At 42.6% G+C, this 21,517-nt stretch overlaps 1 protein-coding gene across 7 annotated transcripts in view; it reads right to left on the minus strand.

Annotated features, from left to right (window-relative positions):
- Positions 1–21,517, minus strand: part of ablim3 (actin binding LIM protein family, member 3) — a 47,010-nt gene that overhangs the window by 11,730 nt on the left and 13,763 nt on the right. For all 7 annotated transcript variants that reach the window (XM_034597296.1, XM_034597295.1, XM_034597294.1 and 4 more), the window contains exons 3-9: positions 14,223–14,406; positions 10,578–10,693; positions 5,590–5,716; positions 5,380–5,473; positions 1,951–2,038; positions 1,773–1,831; positions 1,616–1,687 (exon numbers count right to left, since the gene is read on the minus strand). In XM_034597296.1, coding sequence (XP_034453187.1) covers positions 1,616–1,687; positions 1,773–1,831; positions 1,951–2,038; positions 5,380–5,473; positions 5,590–5,716; positions 10,578–10,693; positions 14,223–14,406 — 740 coding nt within the window. The remainder of the gene's footprint in view (positions 1–1,615; positions 1,688–1,772; positions 1,832–1,950; positions 2,039–5,379; positions 5,474–5,589; positions 5,717–10,577; positions 10,694–14,222; positions 14,407–21,517) is intronic.

Genomic DNA, 21,517 nt, shown 5'->3' on the forward strand with positions numbered 1-21,517 from the left:
AGCATGCTTACACTGCATTCCTCCCTCATCCATCACCTTAAACAGAAAGGTCATTGATTATGAGACGAGAGCAGGGCAGGGCGAGGCAGAGAGCGCCGACTCCTGCCCGCATGCAGACAACACTTGACATGCTAATACTGGAGATGTGCAGCAACACTCATCCAGCAGAATACAATTAGACCGTGTTCCACTTCTGACTGAAGCTTTGTTACCGCCGCCAAGGAGGTTATGTTTCCACCCCTGTCTGTTTGTTTGTTTGTGTGTTTGTTTGTTTGTGTGTTGGTTGGTTTGTTTGTTTGTCAGCAGGATTATGCAAAAACTACTGAATGAATTTCCATGAAACAAGGTTGGAAGGATGGGACATGGGCCAAGAAAGAACCCATTCAGTTTTGGTACAGATTCAAACCAGGGAGCAGGTCTAGGATTTAATTTTTCACTTTCTTTAACACTTTTTAAAAATGTTAGTTGCGTTCCCAATAATTCAGTAATTTGGTGCGGATCCAAATACAAATTCTGATTTATTGTATTTGAATGTAGTTTCACAAGTGGACTTTTGAGCATTGGCGGAGGTACGGACTCCACCGAGTTGCATTCTAGTTTTTGAAATGGAACTGGTCTAACTGTGGAGTGATGATCTTCTCATAAACACTTATATAGACATTTATTCCTTTTCACACACACACGCGCGCGCATGCACACGATGTCTAGGTGAGTAGGTTAAAACTGGGAAAATTTGATGACATATGAAAGTTAAATAAAAAAATAAAAGACCTTTATCACTGAAGCTTTATAATTAAAAACAATTCCACAGAGTTCTTCATCAGAAGTTCAATCCTCAGGAAAACCAATTAAAGTTAATAGCACAGGACCAAAACCCTGAGGAAGATCACTGTAGACAACACATGTTGGTCTGGTAGAATTGGTAGTGTGTTAGTATTTATTTATTTCTTGCACTTTAATGAAGCACCCTAATGTGATTTCATTCCCTTCCTTATGGACAGTGTTTAAACTACAAGTGCATTGGGAGTGCCTACTGTTCCAGCTTGGTGTATGATCAATTTCACCAACTGGTGGCACTGATTGCAAACTAAAGGGTTTAACAGAGTTAATAGGAGTCATCCTCTGGGGACTCTGAGTTTTGGTAGAACAATAGTTGTAGAGAATTCTCAGTCTAAAACCATGCAATCAGAACTTTAAATTTGTATCCAAATTGAGCCGAGTTTGAATCTACATTGTCTGAATGTTTTACGACTTGCAAATATCAATACTTTTAAAGGCATTGATGATCATCAGTTAGTGAATAACACATGAATATTGTGTTATTCTTGATTTGGTGAAAAAATGGTAAAAAGAAGGAGACCAATATGTGTTGGTGTGTTTGAAATGTTCCCACATGTTTTGAACTCCCGCCACATCACCGATGACAACAGAGCAGGGAGGACACAGACAAGTGAACAGGCCAAGGGAGTGAGCAGTGTTTCCAGTTGGTGCCTAACCACTCTGGCCTATGGGCAGTGCTCGTGTCTCTGGTGGAGCAGTTGCGCTTTTAAGGGGAGGCTCGTGCTGGTGGCAGCTGTACAGAGGGCTGAAAGCTGCAGACTCACAGGTTACTTACACATATAACCCTGCTGGGAGAGCCCACTGACGAGCCCGGTGGAGAGATGGACGTCTCTGACAGGCGCCTGTGCTGTGAGATACAAACAAACAAAAGTAGAGGTGGGGGCACGGGTTTGAATTTTATTCTAACATTTTAATTTCAAATTCTGTCTCACCCTCAGTCTCCTCTCTGCTCTGGCTAGTTGCTTGCATAATGGGTGCCACACCTCAAATCCTGAAAAAGAGAGAGACTTATTGGTGTTGGGTGTTCCTAAATACCACACATTCATCTACACCGGCACGTGTGTGTGTGTGTATGTGTCAGAGCGTGGATGTATTGGCATCGAGTTTCACCTGTCAGGTACATTTCCTCTCCCTCTTTAAACATCATGTTACAGCGGACGCAGCGGGCGCAGGTCGGATGGTACTGTTTCCCTCCAGCCTGAAAGACAAAAAAAGAGATGAGATGAGAAGAGAAGAGAAGAGAAGAGAAGAGAAGAGAAGAGAAGAGAAGAGAAGAGAAGAGAACAGAACAGAACAGAACAGAACAGAACAGAAAAGAAGAGAAGAAGAGGGTGTGACTGAACCATAGGACTGAACAAGTATTATCATTGTAAACAGCAGGCCAGCATCTATATATCTTTTCTTCCGTATATCACCTGACCACCATTGGCCTCATTATATATACAGACATCATTGTGTAGCCTGTAGCTGTTTCATCAGCATGCAGCAATCACATGATTGCACCCACCATCCTCTCTCCCCCACGCCATAATTAGAGCAAAGATCCCTGTAGGTCAGTCACATGAAGAAGAGTGCTGGAGCGTATGTAAGAGTGTGTGTGGGAGAGACAGAGGGATGTAGGTGGCCATGTAAGTGAAGGACACAACAGTCTGATGCATGTCCTTGGACATTCAGCGGGACCCCGAGGGACCACAAGCCAAAAACAACGGACACAGGGGAAATGGACACATGAAATGAGGCAGTGTGATGTCACGGAGACGGTGCCTGTCCATTAATCTGCTTCCCTGTCGAAATGTCTCACACGTGTCCGACGACTGAGGCGTGGCCCCCGTCCCATCACCTCTACCTTCCCTGACACACCATTAGAGATTTTCTATTTATAGACGCACCGCTGACAAGAGGCCCGCGTCAAGGGGACCTGAGCGGCTTCATCCGAAACACACCCAGCGTGTGAGTCTGAGTGTGTGCGGTGGTGTTATGTCATTTTCAAAGTATGTTTCCTAATACTGTGTCTCAGCTGCATTTTAAACAAGCACCGCTTCCCTCTGTCTGTCTCAGGTTACCATGAAAGGAAAAACCAGCAGAGGATGCAGCATTTCCGTCTCCTGTCTTCCGAGCAGCAGCGCGTTTACCGACTGTGGTCGCATAGGTATCAGCTCGGCGACTGCTGTTACCATTTCTAATGAGGCGCCCATTCTCCCCGGTGACATTAATAGGCTGCTATATTTATTGGCAATGAAGGAGTGAGGAGGAGGAGGAGAAAAGAAGAGAAACTAAAAGAAAGAACGGTTCTGTGCTGCTCTGCCTTCTGCTTCCTCTCTTTTTGTCTCCCTGTCTCCGCCTTCTCTCAAACAGCTCGTTACACTAACAACCTTTGGCTCAGGAAAGTTGGACAGAAGAGGGAACAAGTCTAATCATCAACACAGTCACAGACACAGACACAGACAGATTAGTCTGGTTTTCAGTGATGCAAAGTAACTGAGAGCATTTACTGAAGTACTGTACTTTAGTACAACGCAGGTACAACTTTGATAATTTGAGAAGTGACTTTACATTTTAAGTTTTTTTTCACCTAAAACATGAAAAGCTTAAAAAAATGCCACGATTTAAAGTACTGTCACTTCATGTAACAATATACATGTAGAGCTAAAACAATAAGTTGATTTATTGATTTGACTGACAACTGTTTTGACAATGGTTTGTTTTATTTTTCAAGCAAAACGCAAAATACTTAATAGAGGAGAATCCCCTTCTTCACATTGGATTTTGACTTCTGCCAAGGAGGTTTTGCTTTCGTCTGCATTCGTTTTTGTTAGTTTAGTTTGTCTGTTATTTAGCAGGATTACGAATATTTACCTCAGAACTTGGTGTAAGGAGGCAGTACGGGTCAGAGAAGAATCCATTAAATTTTGGAACCGACTCAGGATTTCTTTTTCACTTTCTTTAACATTGAGGGGTGTTTTTCTGAATTTTTGTTGATCTTAGAGAATAATTCATGGATTTTTATAATAAAAAGTCTGACATGTTTAGGGGACTGATATTTATGAGTGTGTGAAATTAGGTATGGATCCAAACAAAAACCTGGATCTAGTAAATTTATTAAGTTTCATAGGGGGGATTTGGCGGAGATATGCCTTCTCTGAGTGCCATTCTTGTTTCAATAAGTGAAATGTATTTTTTATATTTATGGGGTTTGACTGATGAAAATAAGTCAAAAATGTTTTTAGTTAAAATATGCAGCTGTGAAAGTGCCAACCCATGAAATCTAAATATTGTTCTTATCCTAAATGTAAATGTCTGGGGCGGGAGCGTGTCAAATCAATCGCACGCTGGCTCTTAAAGAAGTGATATCATTATGATATCACAAATTGACAGGCGAAAAAAAATGAACGCCAAGCACTCAAGCGTTTGCACGTTGAGTGAGAGAGCGAGAGAGAGAGAGAGAGAGAGAGAGAGAGAGAGAGAGAGAGAGAGAGAGAGAGAGAGAGAGAGCAAAAAGAGCGAGAGAGAGAGAGATAAAGGCTGAAATGTCCCATGTCTATAAATAGTCCAGAGAGGCTGACAGTCAGGAACAAAGCACTTTACACCAGACATTCTGACAAGCTAGAGCAGCACAGGGACAACAAGGCCCGGTGTGTGTGTGTGTGTGTGTGTGTGTGTGTGTGCGTGTGTGTGTGTGTGTGTGTGTGTGTGTGTGTGTGCGTGTGCGTGTGCGTGTGCGTGTGCGTGTGCGTGTGTTCCTGTCTGTCTAGTAAGTTTTACTATGTCCGCTCCCTATTCTCAGGACCCAGTTGACATAAGACTCCCTCCAGAGACTCTTCCAAAACATTTAATTAGCATCTGCACTTTATCCCTCCACTCATTATTTCCCCTTCACTTCTTCCCTTTCGTCCATCCTCTTCCTGAATCTTCCATTTAAAATTGCTTCAGCGTAACAGCATGCAACGTGCAAATGTGATTTGTTTTTATCAGCGTCCTCCCTTTTCCTACAGTTTCCCCATCACTCTTTCCTCTTAATTCTTTTTTTGACTTTTCTTTTCCTCTCAACCTCTTTCACATCTTTTTGCCTCCTGTTACTGAAGGTCGACCGTGGTGTTCGAAGCAATAGGGCGGCCGTGGCTCTGGAGGTAGAGAAGGTTGTCCACTAACCAGAAGGTCGGTAGTTTGATCCCCGGCTCCTGCATTCTGTAGTGTCCTTGGGCAAGATACTGGACCGCAACTTGTGCTTTAAGACTGTAGTCCATTTACCATAACAGTGAAATTGTGGTTGTGGGCCTCTGCTTGATCACGCCAACACACTAGCTGAACTTGTTTTGGTTTAGAAAAGTGGGACAGACGTTTTTTTATCACCCCCTAATCTTAAGTCGCTCCCTCCCCAAAGCACAGCGAGCATTAGACTGAGCTGAGGATGAAATGCGACTGCTCATTTCTGATAACACTATTTACGCTCAGTTACCACAGTCCATGCAGTTTGGATTCCTGTATTTTTGTGCTGCTAAATCTCTGTTAGCACGATCTCATGTAGGAATCCACGCTCACCTCCAGAACCCTTCCACTGATGTATCTGCTGCAGGTCTCACATTTCACCCCGTACTGGGCGTGGTAATCTGCCTCGCAGTATGGCACTCCATCTCTGTAATGTAGAAAATATGAATGAGGCTGCTGTAGCGTGTCTAACGCACAGTTTACCTATTCTGGAGAAAAAACTAGAGATGAAGAATATCAAAGACAATCATTTTAACAACTCACTTGCTGATGTATTCTCCTGTGAGGACCATGTTGCAGGTCCGACATCGGAAGCAGCTGACGTGCCACTGTTTCTCCAACGCCAGGAGAGACTGACCCTGCTTGATCTCGGCTCCACATCCAGCACAGTCTGGAGAGAACAAAGATGAGGGTTCCATAAAAAGAATAGCGACCAAAAGAGAGAGGTGGCAAAAGTACACAATTCTTTACTCAAGTAGAAGTACAGATACTTGTGTTGAAAACGACTCAAGTAAAATGATAAACGTAGAGGATCTGAAATGTACACCAATTGTAAAAGTAAAAAATTCCCCTTTCTACCGGCTGCATGTGTGCAACGCAAGCTGAGACTCATGTCACATTAATATGTTCGAACACTGTTTAACTTACAGTGCTCTCACTTCAAATAAAATTAAAAACAATAACTTAAAACAGGGTTTCTTCACTTTCTTCCATGTTGTTACTCCTGGTCACAGACATAAGAGCCACGCCTCGTCTCCGCGGTTGAGTCTCACCTTGTCTTTTTCATTTTGGTAGTGAAAATGTAGAAAGTACAGATATTTGTGTTAAAATATAGGGAGTAAAAGTAGAAAGTCGTCAGAAAAATAATATGTAATTCCTGAAAAATCGACTTAAGTAAGGTAACAAAGTATTTGTACTTCTTTACTTCCCACCTCTGCCAAAGGAGGAATGAGTTAAGAGAGGTAAAGGGGAAGGGTGCCAAGAGAAAAGAGGAAATATAGAAGTAATTTTGTGTGCCACGGTGTAATTGTACATCTTCAAACAGCCCCTGTGCTCCGAAGTGTAGTTTTCTTCCCCTTTGGCACAACCAGCCCCTTAATCAATAGCCGGTCTAATGCTGGAGATTGCTGAGCTGTGTGTTCTCTCCACGGTAAGCACCGTTAAACATGACTGAGTGCAGGCAGGAAGCAGATATCACTGGAACAGCTTCAGGGCTAAACAGTCGCATGAATTCCCCCTCATGTATGAGTGTGTCTCTGTGTCTACACACACACACACAGACACACACAAATTCTTGCACCTTTCTCTTAGTGAGGACTTTCATCGGTGTGCCTAAACCTAACCGTCTTGGTCTGGAACCTAGAGATCCTCATCCTCGATATCAATGACCCCTAAAGTGACACAAATTAGACCATTTGACTAGAGTTTTGCTTTAAATGTGTTATATAGAAAGTGCATGGAATTCAGGACCAAAATAGACATATATTCTGTCAGTGTGTTACTAATGGATGAATCCCCTTTTGGCCACAAGGACCCTTTGGGGTCCCTGGACTGTACTTTGAGCAACCCTACCCAACAAGAAAAAGCTTCAAGTCAGACATATCTCATCTAAAAGTTGAATCAAGATGGCACTTCAAATACAGGAATACAAATCAGAGAGAGACAATCCAAAAAACTGAAACCACAAACTTGTAAAACTCACGGTGGCTCCAACCTGAGAAGCTGAGCCTGAATATCAGAGATATGATTTTGTATGTTGGTGATATGGGGTTTGAGAGCTATTGACCATCGTGCGTCGGCCAGTGCGGTGCCTTCGGCTCCCCATTTCAACAGTCAATGGACGAGACAGGGGGGAATCATCAAGATAACTTAATACTCCCTTACCCCAACATTACAACTAAATGTCTTACCCTAAACTAAACCTTATTCTGACCCTAAAAGTAAGTCTTAACCCTCAAACAGCCCAGAGGAACAGGCCACAAATTATTTCCCCTACTTTCCCTAACCTTAACCATTCAGTTGGGTTACCTATTTGTTTTTACATATACACCATGTCATTTTTTTCTAACCCTAATCCCTTCCCAAATTATACCCCCACCCCTCACTGTTTTATCATTCGTGTTTTCCTTTTATGGGCTCTCATATAATTTTAGAAAACTAGAAAGAATAAATATAATTTAGACTTAAAACAAAACAATAAATTGTTATATATGAAATAATTTGTGCCCTAACCCAAATTCTAGCCTCAACCCTAAAAGCAAGTCTTAAACTTCAAACAATGCTTTGAAAATGCGAGGACCGGCCAAAATGTCCTCACGTCACAAGGCCTATGCTCAAAATTACCTAATTATAAGTACACACAGGTTTGTGCAGCTATCCTTGTTAGGACATTGCATTGACTTTGATTCATTGTGGACAGCATAACCACAAACTTATTCATGACCAATTAATGTATAACCCTATCTTTAACCTAATCACATTTCAAATCTGACCACTAACCTTAACCACGAGCTTATAAATGATGTTTTGCGTCATTAGGACCAGGCTTTGGTCCCCATGAGGTGTACTGGTCCTGACAAGATCAGTATTTATGCTGAAAGTCATAAAGATTTAACAAGAAGTGGACACACAGAGGCTCACTGTATACAAGTACACTCCACATTCCATTTCCCTCAGAACGCCGCCCCGGCAAGATTTATTGACCGAGGACAGCGACGAGGCTGAAAATGATGCTCGGCTTCAGGGTGTCAAAATGCTGAAAAGAAGAGTCCATTTGTTTCTATTTGGAAGATGTTTGGCACAGCTCAACCTTTTCTGACCCGGTCCACTGCCCCTGTGAGAAGCCTGGGGCCACAAGGGAGGCAGCCCATCACTCTGCGCTGTCAGCCAAGACAAACTGTGTTTGCAGTAAAAAAAAAAAAACTGCAGTGTATTGAGTAAAGTTTGCGCAGTCTAAATAAATCTAAGTGTCACTCTGAGGTGACGGTGCTGAGTCTATGGGGACGAGGGATTCAGCTCCAGACTGAGAGACACTACTGAGTCAGTATTCAGTTCCTATTTTAGCCACAGAATGATATCAGTATTCGATCAACTGCAGTTATGCAACAAAGCTTGTGACCAGACATTATTGGCTTTGGTACATAAAGATTCACATTGAAGGAGAGAGGACAGAAAACTGCTGGCCACACCCTAAAGGCCCCATGACATGAAAAATAACGTTCCCTCAGTTTTACTCTTGTGTCCATGTGTTTATTGTTCATTTATCTGTTATATGTCAAATATGTGAAGAAAAAACGAAAAAAACAAATGATAAAGTATTTTGACATCAAAATCCCTGTATTCTTCCTTTATTAAACACAATAAACTGTTTTATGACTCATCCTGTTCTCAGGGGTGTACAATGATAATCCTCCCTCCCTATGATTATAAATCCTGATCCCCTGGCACTCCTACACTGTCCCATTCATTGATTAAATCTGCAGGCAAAGGTGGCAGCGAGAAAACAGGTCGTAATGACTTCCACTGTCAAACTGCTAGTAATTGTCAACTCTGACACACATCCAGCACTATTGGTTGCTGCTGTGAATGCCAATCAATATCTGTGACAATTCCCTAAAGCTTCTTTTTTCTTCCGAACACACATAAATATTCAGAATCATATTGCACCCTGATATCTATTTCACAGGGTCCTTAATCTGTGATGTTACATCAGCTGTTTTCCTTTGGTAAGGGGCGTGGCCAGATGTGGAGCATGTTCAACCTCTTAACTTTCAAAATTAGCATTGGGATCCATATTTATTCATTTGTTTTCTTTATAAATATAAAAGATATTAATACATATGACTAATAACCAATAAGACTCCGTGTATTAATGCAAAAACTAATTTGGTTGGTCTCCCTTATGCAACGTCCTTTCCAACACTGTTTTCAGATGCGGAAACAACATTTTCCCAAAAAGAGATCTCAGAAGTCACAGTAGTGCAGATATAAGTGTATTGTTTTAAAATATAGTTTCAATATCCTTTTCCTACTCACTGGTTCACAGCTTTATCAAACCTGTAAGTTGCTCTGTAAAGGTTTAACCTGCACATGTCTTTGCAACAGCAGTAACTTCCTGCTTTTCAAACATGGAACATTTAGGGAAAGTCTAGCAAACAGCTGGTTAGCTTAGCTTTAAAGGCTTTAAAGATGTTGGTAGGTGGATACAGGTAGTTGAATTCAAACATGTTTCAGTTAATGCCACAGTGATGCCCCTAATATAAAATGTATGATGTGGAATGAGAAGCATTCCGTACATTTTTACAGATTTACTACATTTAGAAAGTCATTATCCATAATTTCAAAAATCCATATATTTTTGCATTCATTTCGAATTGAGATGAGAGTCATCCTTAGTACGAGCACATGAACGGGACATGAAACTTGATTAGGGTTATAAAATGTAATTCCTCTGCTTCATCAGTGCGTAAATGAGCAAACTTCGATTTTTTAATCTTTTCCACCAGGACAAAAATCAATTTCAATATGTTCCTTCCCTTCAAATCCCTTCAAATAATAACTTCGCACTTGGCAAAGTGCATTTCCACCACTTTTCTATCCTCGGCGTCTATTTGCATTCTGCTTGTTTCACAAAATTATGGAGGAGCAGGCAGTGCCAGCCGGTGCATTACATTAAGTGTCTGCACTCTGTGTCCCGTCTCATCGACTGCCTCCTCATAAGTCAGAGTGCTGAACATGTACCTGGGGAGCTGTTTGGATTTTATTCTCCTGAATGGAGCGATCGTGGAAGGACAGTTACTCACTCGTCTCTCTGCCATCTGTTATTACTGCACAGCTAGTGAGCGGCAGCCTCCTGTCTGTGTGCAGCACTTCACAAATGATTCACGATTAATCACTATAGCTCTTTTATGGGATAATACTTTGTCATTTTTCCTGCTTTGCACTGAATAGGAGACGTCTGTGCTGCACATACCGGTATTATAAGGATTGTTTGCTTCATTATGTGACCAGTTGTGCATCAGATCATCTGCATGTTTAGTGTTGACAGTAATGAATGAATGATGTGTCTGTTTGTGTTGCGTAATTGTCAGCTGGCACATCAGCTCGACGGGTCCGACCACTGATCTGACAGACACTTGATTAAGCTAAATGTGCTAAATGGGCCCCGTGGACACATCGCATTAGACTCGGCGCACTGCAACGCCTGGTGGCCCTAAACAGAGCGGACAGAGCAAGGCGGACGTGGGACTTACGGCTGGGCCCGTGGATCTTGATCGGTTCATTTGGCTTGACGAGTTTGTGCGAGCACTGCTGGCACACGCAGTTCTTTCCACTGAACGTCACCCGGTCTCCAATGGGGAAGGGTTTACTGAGGAGGGGAAAAACAAATCAAGAGAGAAAGAGAGAGAGAGAGAGAGAATTAGAAAAACTGTACACAATAGGATGTAGAATTCCCGCGGCCATTCTGCGTGTTTACATTAAATAGAAGTGCACACATGGAAATAACAAATGGGTACTGGCAGAAACATGATTGGGTGACAGACAGGCCACAATCCTGCTGACACAGGCTGCACACAGTCTGACTCCCTCTATTAACATGAAAATCTATTTGCAAACATTTGAGTCGACGGGTTAATAGGACGTTGACTGTCGCAGGAGCACCTGGCTGCTCTGTGATTAAAGAGACGATAATGTGACGCTGCCACGGGCTCCTGAAAGGAAAACTGCTCTCTCATTGAGAATGATAACTTATTAGGAAGACTGTGTGGCATGCATACTGATCCTAACTGCCTCTTTCTCTATCCGTCTGTCCGCCCAGCTCACTCCTCACACAGCTGTTGCGACCAGGGCACCGTTTTCCTCATCGCTTAAAAGCTAAGATACAGTAAAGAGGAGTAAACACACACACACACACACACACACACACACACACACACACACACACACACACACACACACACACACACACACATACACACACACATGCAGACAGGGAGACAACACGACAGCGAAGCAAACATTTAATTTACCACTTCGTGGTACACTGTTTTGCCTCTCTCCTCCCTCTGCTTTTTCGCGACGACAGATTGATTTCTTTACGACCGGGGGAGGATGTGGGAATGAATGTGGAGCTAAAAGGCTTAGGGAAGGCTGTTTAAAAGACATAGATGGCAGTAATCCTTTTATTCCCCTGCTGAGGCCTGGAGCTGGACCCAATGTCCAGAGGGAGGCTGAAGTCTCCAGCAGAGCTCACAGGAGAGCAGTACAGACGTGTACACACTGAGAGATGTACATACGCACGCAGGGTTAAAGGCTTGGGCAATATATACAGTGCAGGCAACTGTGGAGGCCTTAGAACAACTGTCTCTGTCTAAATGTGTGTGGTCCCAGTATTACTAATGTTGTTGGGACATAAATCAAGATTAAATGACAAAATCAACTATAATGCAAAAGGTGACAATGTGTTTAAGGCTAGGGTTAGGCTTAGGTTTAGGTTTAGGTTTAGGTTTAGGTTAGGTTAGGTTAGGTTAGGTTAGGTTAGGTTATGGTTAAGGTCAAGGTCAAGGTTGAGGTTAAGATTAAGGTTAGGGTTAGGGTTAGGTAAAGCTTAGGTTAGGTTAAATTGAGGGTTAGGTAAGGTAAGATAGTGTTTGGGTTAAGGTTTTGGTTTAGGTTAAGGTATGGGTAATTAGGCAACTAGTAACTATGTTAAAGGTTAAGCATCCAGAAAATCTATGTTAGTCAAAGTAATGCCCTCTGAAGACGTGAGAGTCTGTGTGTGTGTGTGTGTGTGTGTGTGTGTGTGTGTGTGTGTGTGTGTGTGTGTGTGTGTGTGTGTGTGTGTGTGTGTGTGTGTGTGTGTGCGCCCGCTTTCTTATTTTAAAGGAGAGCCACCATACATAAAACAGAAAGCACAAAAAAAAGAGCGGAGACATTTCAGCAGCTCACAAATTATACAACAAATAAAGCTCTGGTTTTACTGCTTCTTGTCAGAACACTCTTACAGACCCCGGGCTTCAGATGCTCTGTGGAGGACAGATGTCCCAAATCTGAGCCAACGTTTGAGTTAACATATGCTGAGCATCCAGAGACTCCGACCACCAGCAAAGTCATTACAATTTCATACACAGAGTGAATATATACGTACGTCGTATGAATGTTTGCTCAATGAAAACAACTGCTGACCCTACTTGTACTCTTGGTCCATTGAAAGTCAATGGTAGTTATCTTCATATGTTTGTTTAGATTCTGGAAGACGGTCGCCTCTTACCTCTGCAAGCTGTTTGCAATGGAGCTGCCCTGCTCACCTGTTACACTCATTCGGAATAACTTGTCAAATCTGGGCCTTACTTGAACAAAAAAAAGCGAGCAGTGTAAGCTGGCCTTGCAGTACCGAAACAATTGGTTTGCCATACATTAGAAGACTCCCAACTCCCTCTCTTTTCGTTGTTGGGTTCTGACGTACTTGGACATTGTAAACTTTTAGTTGTCAATGCTTGGGTTCCTGAAGTGAAGGAATCAGCTCTAGAGGCCTGGTTTCACTTTTAATGAATCTCAAGGACCTTTTTGGGGTTTCCTTTTTTTTCCTTAGCAATTTTTTAATTTATTTAAATTTTTTGTTTCTTTCGAAAATGATAATGAATATTTGATCATAAAACCATACATCACATAAACTACAGTCTACATATTTGTTATCTAGACTGATACTGGTACCAGTAACCTTGACCTTTGACCTTTGACCACCAAACTCTCATCCGATCATCACCCTTCAGTTGTTTGTAAAAAAAAGCTAAACATAGAAAACCAGAGCAGTCTGAGTTTATTTTTGAGGTTTGTATCTGTGTGCACTTTCGACCATGACATGCTAAATCTTGTACATGTCTGAGTGCCTGATCGTAGCTATCGCAGCCTACAGCTCAAACTGAGGGCACAAAACACCACGATGGTGCAGAAAAGTGAGTAAGGTCTGTATTTGAACTCGTCTTTACCTGTGTGCTGCTCTCACTCCCTCAAGACCCTCTTGCCTTGTCAGCCTTTCTCAGCTCTTTAAAAATTCACACTGTTTACATATTTAATGCATGCTTTTTTTTTTAAACTGTTCACAGGAGTGAAGCTATTTCTGGGTTTGGAGATATGCCCCATGGCTTTGATCACAGCCGCTTCTCATAAACACAAAAGGAAAAGTAAGACGCGCTTTCTGCCTTCGTTAGGAGCTGAGGCCGTGATGACAAAGAGAAAAGGGGGACGATGATGGAGACGTAAAGGGAAGGCGATGGGATGATGATGATGATTAAGAGCAGGAAGACGATGACAGGAATAATGAGTAGGATGAGGAAGGGGAGGAGAAGAAAGACAGGAGGGGAGGATGAAGGGATAAAAAGGAAAAGAGGCTGCACAAGAAAGGGCTGTGAGGGATGTGACGGGGGGGCAGTCGGAGCAGGAAAGAGGAGATTCACCCTTCGGCACCTTGCTGTCTCTTCCACATAAGCTGACACACACACATACACGCATGCACGCACGCACGCACACACACACACACACACACACACACACACACACACACACACACACACACACACACACACACACACACACACACACACACACACACACACACACACACACACACACACACACACACACACACACACACTGACTGTCTCCGGCCAGTTGGTGTCTGTTCAGTTTTCTCTGCCCACGGCTGCTGAGCATGACTGTGTGTTTATCAGCCAATGTCGAGCAGATACACAACAACAGACGAACACTAGCCTCCTGGGGCGAGGGAGGGAGGATAAGATCACTCTTATGTAAACCTCATGAGACAAAACCACAGACAGACAGGGAGGTAGAGCACGAGGAAGACGGGTGCATGTGTATATGTGTGTGTGAGTGTATACCTGCAAACACTGCAAACAAAGCACTTGGGGTGGTACGTGCGTCCCAGTGCCGAGACCACCTCCCCTGTGATGAAGCTGTCACAGCTGTCGCAGCGTGTACCGTACAGACGCTGATAGTCTGCTGTGCAGATGTACTCGCCCTTCTTCTGGAAGAAGCCAGATTGTGCAAGATCACAGTTACACACTGTGGAGAGAAGAGGGGAGAGAGAGTGAGAGAGCAGGAAAGTTGAAACATATGGACAATCAGTGGGCATCAGAAATGGTATTTTTAAGGCATTAAAATGTCAAAACACATCAAGATTTTCTGTCGTGCTCTTAAAATAAAGTTTAATAACAGAACACTCAGTAATATAAGTGTCTTACTTAACGTTTTTTCAGTTTTTTATATTCTGTCTCAGACCATATGTCTTGTGTTTTTTCAGCATGAACACCTTCCTTTTAACCTGTTTGTGTGTGCACTGGTGCTTTTTCATGTGTGTGTGTGTGTGTGTGTGTGTGTTTGACGTCACACGCTAGCTGCTGGGGAAGTTATTCAGCTCCAGACAGTGGTGAGCCAATTTGCTCTGATGAGAATATAATGATATAATCAGTGGAAAAGTCATTTTGTGCTAAACAATGTGGAGAAAGAGACAAAACAACAAAACACAAGTTCCCGGCATCATCAGAACATCGACACCAGGCTCATTACGCAGCAATGGGAGAGGCACTGAAATCATTTGCTGTGTACGTGAAAGGTGAGCGTGTAGTTTGTGCACTTGTGTGTGCGTCTCTTTATTGTATACCCTAAGCAGACAATGTGAGCTACAGCACTTTGCCGTGTAATTGAGAGTGGATTCCAGTGACAGTAACAGTATAGCTAAAAGGCATTTTCACGGATCACTGGCCAGTGTGGTTTCTGGTCTCTGGTTTCTACCTACACGCTGCGGTTACCAAGAGGAAGAGTTGACAGTTATTGTGACCTCCGGTTGGAGAAAAGGCTGTGAGCTGACACACACACACCGCCCTGATGAAGGTCATATACTGTGTTAAACAAATCCAGATTTCCGTGTCTGCATGCAATAACCATCCAAGTCTCAAAAGGAGACGTATGATAATTTTTCAGTTTTTCTCCTTCCTCTGGTGTGTTTTAGGTGTTTGTGTATTTAGTAGTTCAGCAAAGTTAAAAAGCCCAAAGTCTGGGCATTAACGTGAAGTCATGGGACATCATCTGCATAATGCACGTTGAGCTGCTAGTTTGTTTAATTACAAGGCCAGGTAAAGAGAGAGCGGAGGCCGACATTTCCTTTGCGCACTGGAAGCGGTTGACCAATCACAGCAGAGTGGGCCAGCTTTAATTGAGCCAAAAAGTTGGTTGGCTTAGCTTCGCTTAGCATACATACCGTAAACATGGGGATACAATATAGCCCACGGATCCAGATTTGTTGGATCTAGATCGTAGATATGTGCAAACTAGGGGACTTTAAAGATGCTATTAGATTTGAGCTGGTTCACCCTGCTTCCATTTGAAGATAAGTAAATCTCCTCCTCTCCGGCTTACAGTGTAGAACACAACATGGAAAATCCATTACTAGCCCTGCTGACCCTGTTGTCTTTGATAACAGATGTTGTTTTGTTTAATTCAGCGTTTTATACAACTGCTTACATGCATAGGAGATGAGCTATTGTTTAGATGAATCTGCTACAGGCATGCCCAGTGTGTGAGTGGTCATGTGATATGTGTTTTCAGTCACGTTAGTAAAACGCTCTTGTGGACAGAGATCGCTTAAGTTTGAAACAGTTTTCAAAATAAAATGTAGTAGTAGGGATGTAGCCTGAATCTGCTTGAATTTCCTCAACTGATTTCATCTTTTTCTTTTTTCCAAAAAGTTGGACTCTAATAAAATCTCACATCCTATATGGCAACAAACAAATCCTGAAAACTGTCTCTTCACTGAATCCAAAGTATTAAAAATGGGAATATAATAGACAGAGAAAAAAATGTTATTATTGAGATTAACACCAGATTCACACTCAACACACCACCAATTAATGAAATTAGTAAATAAACACAAATCATCATTCTGCTTGTCGTGGAATGAATAACCTCGGATATCAACAACAGACTGCTGATACATGGCTTCATACTGGTCACGTTTGAATGGAGCTGCTGCTGCTACAGGCGATACTTGGCTCCCTACGGCCACCAGATTTCAGTGTTCGCTGGCAGGCCGAGTTTAAAGACACACGCACGCACACAGAAACAGACACACGCACATAAACCCTTCAAAGGAGCTCATTTAATCTCAAGCTGTTTATGAGTGGAGCATATTGACTTAATGGCGTAATAAAAGATCAATGGGCCATCACTTAAAAACAAAACAATCTCAGCTCCCACAGGAGGACGGAGACACATAAATCCATCCCCGATGAGATGGCACCGAGCGTACGCAGAGATTGGATGATGAAATGAGACAGTGTGTGTACGGTGAGATATGATGATGGATCTTTATCATTGTGACGGGTCATTGGCATCGAGGCGAGGCGGCTGCAGGAGTGCAGGAGTAGGTGGGAATGTGAAAGACGATAGATTAAAATAGCTTGTTTATAAAAGTGGGTGTGTTTGTGCACATGCATGTGAGTGTGTGCATGTGTGCCGACCACATTTCCAGATCTGCTGAACAATGGCACAGAGTTTGAAAAAGTGGCTCTGCTGCAGTTTGAACCAGACTAACTCAGGCTCTAACCAGAAACCCAAATCACATGCTATCTGATGCTTTCATGGAAAAGGGGAATGGAGGACTAATTATTTCCACATATACTGAGCTTTTTGCGATGATAAAAAAAATCCTATGACTTGAAATGCTCCATAGTGTTCTTTAAACGAAAACAATAATTTGTTGAAAACTAAATTGTGGTCAGATTTACCACTATGATTTTCTCTGGTGTCTTTTTTCTCTTTCCTGTCTCTCTCTCTCTCTCTCTCTCTCTCTCTCCCTCTCTCTCTCTCTCTCTCTCTCTCTCTCTCTCTCTCTCTCTCTCAGAATTACTTTTCAATCTGCGCTCGAATTGATTTTCAAATGACAATCTGGCTCAATTAGCCTAATGCACTTCATTAGCATTCGGACGCCTGACCACATCGCAGCCGACCGACTGGACCTGCTCCGGCTGGATGGTTCACCTGTTACGGCTAATCGCATTGTTTGCTTTTGACCGGATGATTGGATGGATGCATCGCAAAGGACGTCCCCCTTCCTCAGTTGCTATAGGAGACGTAAACCTTCCACAGTTGCCCTAGAGACAGCCAGGTCCCACTATGAATGATGGGGTGGTGGTGTGATTAAACTGGCGGCTGTAAAAACCAAATGTTTTCAGGGATGATAACTTCAAATGTTTCATGTGTTTGTGAGAAGCACTACAGTCAAGTTTTTACTTGAAAATGAATATGTCATCTACAGTATATCTACATATGACTCATTTGATAAGAAATAATGTGGGTCAAACGTAAAAAATTCTCACATCTGAGTACATAATATTACCCTATGAAGTTTATTCCTAAATATTAAGGTATATGTATAGTAAGCTGGTTTCAGACATGCATTGAACTCTGGGGATCTTCTGGAGTTTCTCCAGAGGTGTATGTGTGATCACACATGTCTGAGGGAGAGCCTGCGGACTTTCTGTGGACTTTCTCCGCCAGGCCCCCTAGTTTAAAGTCAGCAGAATCCAATGTGAGCGCACAGCAGGGGATCCCCCGCTGGATTCACCACAAGCAAGTGGGGGAAAAAACGAACCATATCATATCTTCGGATTAAAAAGCGGGGCCACACCCGAAGAAGACACAGATGAAGATATCAAGAGAGCCGACGTCTGTTTCAATGTGATATAAACAAAAACATGTGCTCTCCGCAGAATAATTTATAAATTAAATCCTGCCTCTGCCTGCTGCACCACCTGAACAGATTTCCAAATTCAGTAGTTTTGAACATTTCAGTAAAATTAAAGAATAAGATTAATATAAATAATTGGAAAAAATATCTCATTCATAACAAAAAAAAGACATCATCACAATCTAGAGAACAACAGTATTCATTTTAGGTTATGTACAAGTTTAAATCTGCTGTATGTGCGACTACTGAAACCGAGTGGATCAATTTCCATATAACTTGAACAGTTATTCATTACATAATTTATATTTTGTTGTGCACCAATATGAATGATAATGAAGGTGAATTACATTTAACTGAACAATTGCAAAGTGACTTGTAATTTATGTGCCAGAAAAAATAATAGTGCAATATTAATTAAGTAATAATAAAGGAAGTAAGAAATCTATATTTGCACCCTTTGAAGATTTACTGAGCAAACTTTTACATTACATTCTTCCAACCTCCCTCAAAGAGCCTCCACTTTTTGAATCCTGCTTTCAAACACGCCCTCTAGTTTTCAGCTTGTCTCCCGTCAGTCCCAAGCATCAAGCAGAAGCTTTAAACTAATCCCTCCACATGTTGCAGTTGCCAGTGCAGAGGGTGGAGTCGGGTTGAAGCTCGGTGTCTCCTCCGCTGCTCCAGAGATGTGGTTTGGCTTGGCTCTGAGAAGAAAGGTTTTGGTTGCAGCCGCACAACCAGCACCACATGATGCGGACACCCGCCCATAAAAACAACAGCCCGATGCAACCGATGTAGAGTCAGAAGAGTCGGTTTCACTGTCCCATGATTGGCTTTCAGGGATTTATACTGTTGCTACTCGTGGGAAAGCGCACACAAATCATAGATACGAAGAATTTCAATAATGAAAAGTTTTGTTTGCATGAGAAATGAATGTTACAGAGACACATCATCCTAAACTAAACATAATCAGCTTTAAAAGACTAAACTGAAAGACTTCATTTCATCTGTTTGCTCATTTTATGATCTTTCCCTGAATGCTGCTCTAATGAGAGAAACGAAAAGATGCTGATTCTCCATCATATTGGGATTTTTTTTTTTTTTTGGCAACGCAGGAAGTTAACATCTAAAGATTATAAGTCTGGTGATTAGAGGCTAGCATGTAGGCTGGTGCCTGCAGCTGTGGTCATTAGAACCACACTGATTAGACACCCACAGGGGGTCTGCATGATTGGGTATTTATCTCCAGCCAACAGACGCAATTAAAATTCCCATCTCAAAGTCGGCCTGGGCCGGAACCCCAAAATAGTCCTGACACCCCTGTCCCCTCCTCCCCTTCTCTTTCTCTGTCCTTCCGTTTCAAGACGCCTTCCAAGTCTTTGTGGCTCTGAAGCAAAAGATGTCCACTTAATCTTAATTTGCACCGTCTGTTCTCACTATCACAGCGCGCACCTCCATGCAACCTCCCCTTTCTTCCACAGTCTCCCCTCTCTCCTTCAGCTCATTATGATGCTGTTAGGTCTTCATCATGTGCTATTAGGTAAATGGACATGCTTTGTATAGTTCGTCAGCGTAGCACTGCTGCATATCCTCGTGGTTTTAGTGCTGCTGTCGACATTATGCTAATGTTTAGTGTTTTCAGGGTAATAGAGGATGGTACATACAATTTAACAGAGGGGACATGTATATAGCAGAGCAGTGACAGGTTTCAGCAGGGGAGGTGCTCACCTATTCACCCCCACATCTGCACTACCAACATGGGGCCCGGGCTCCTCTGAGCTCCCCTGCCCCCCCGGTTCTGATCCCCTCCGACAGGAGGAAACACTCCAAGAGTAAATAATGTGTTTTCTCAAGTTGTGCCAAATCGCAGGGTGGGATAAGAAGTGGTCAGACCGACAGGAAGAGGAGAGAAACAAAAGTCCTACAGTCCACACTGCAGCAGCCCTGTGAACCTGTTCAAGCTGACATAGTGCTTTGACCCTGATACTAACATGTTGGTATTATATTATCATGTCACCAATTTAGTTTAGCATGTTAGCATAGTAACATTTGACAATGAGCACTACAATGGAAGATTTAAATTTCATTAGTTAAGTGTAGTTTAGCCGAAAAGCCAATAATCCATTTAATAGATATAAATGCATTTTATAATGAATCCAAATTATGAACTTGCTGGTGGTGCCAGAGGGAAAAGTCAAAGTATCAATGAAGTCAGTGGGATACATCTTCTGGGGACCATGAATGTCATGGCTGTGTGCCATTGTCATTTCATGGTGTATATGTCAAGCTAATATACAGAATTATTGGAAAGTTTGACTTGGTGATGGTGCTACAGCAAAAGTCAGAGGTTCAACAAAGTAATAAGAATTAATCCTCAGGGGAACAAGATGGTATGCCCTAAATTTCATGGAAATCCACGTAATACCTATAAAGACATTTTGCTTTGAATCATAAATGTTTACTTGCTGTTGTCGCCAGAGGAAGGGTCAAAGGATTGATGAAAGTCAGTTGGATATATTGTCTGGGGACCATGAATGTGATAATTGTGTAAATCCCTCACATCTATGTGAACCTATTTTACTGAATTACTGGAAAGTTTGACATGGTGCCGGAACTACAGCAAACATAACAAAGTAATTCGAATTATTAAAATGTGCACCAGATTTCATTGCAACCAACTTAATGCTTATTATACTGTATATTGTATTTTTTATTTCAAATATATTTTCAAATATTTAGTATAAACATTTCAATATTTCAATCAAAACTAAAAAGGTCAACATCATGGTTTTACTAGGTGGTAGAGTTCATCCTCTGGGGACCGATAGTTGTTGAGATCGTTTGGACCAAAGTGGTGGAGTGACTGACACTACCCTGAACAGTGACACAAGGCATAAGGAGATGTGACCGTAGAAAAGAGCAAGAGGAGAGAGAGCGGGGGAGCGAGGCAGCTAAAGGCTAAAGCAGAGAGAAGTAGTGCATGAGTGACAGGGTTACCCCAGCATTTGGCTGTGGTGGCTGATGGAGACAGATGGTTGCCCAGTGGAGTCCCTTCATACCAGCAGACCAGCCCTGCTGCTGAGGCCTTCGGCTTTTAACCCTCTGAGGGCTGATAAGAGACTCAGCTGAGGGAGAAACAGGCGTGAATGAGATCACAGACACACAGAGATAACCAAACTGTGAGAGATGGGGCCTTGTGCAGCTCTGGATCTGCTGTGTACACATGCACTGTGTGTTTGTTCAACACTGCACGGTTTGTCACTTAATGATCCTCTTTATCATTCAGAAATCACTCCTTCGCTGAGCCAGACACTTAAGCGGCTGCAACTCACCGTGGCCCACACACACACACACACACACACACACACACACACACACACACACACACACACACACACACACACACACACACACACACACACACACACACAC

Source organism: Hippoglossus hippoglossus, chromosome 10, assembly GCF_009819705.1.
Source record: "Hippoglossus hippoglossus isolate fHipHip1 chromosome 10, fHipHip1.pri, whole genome shotgun sequence".
Lineage (NCBI taxonomy): Eukaryota > Metazoa > Chordata > Actinopteri > Pleuronectiformes > Pleuronectidae > Hippoglossus > Hippoglossus hippoglossus.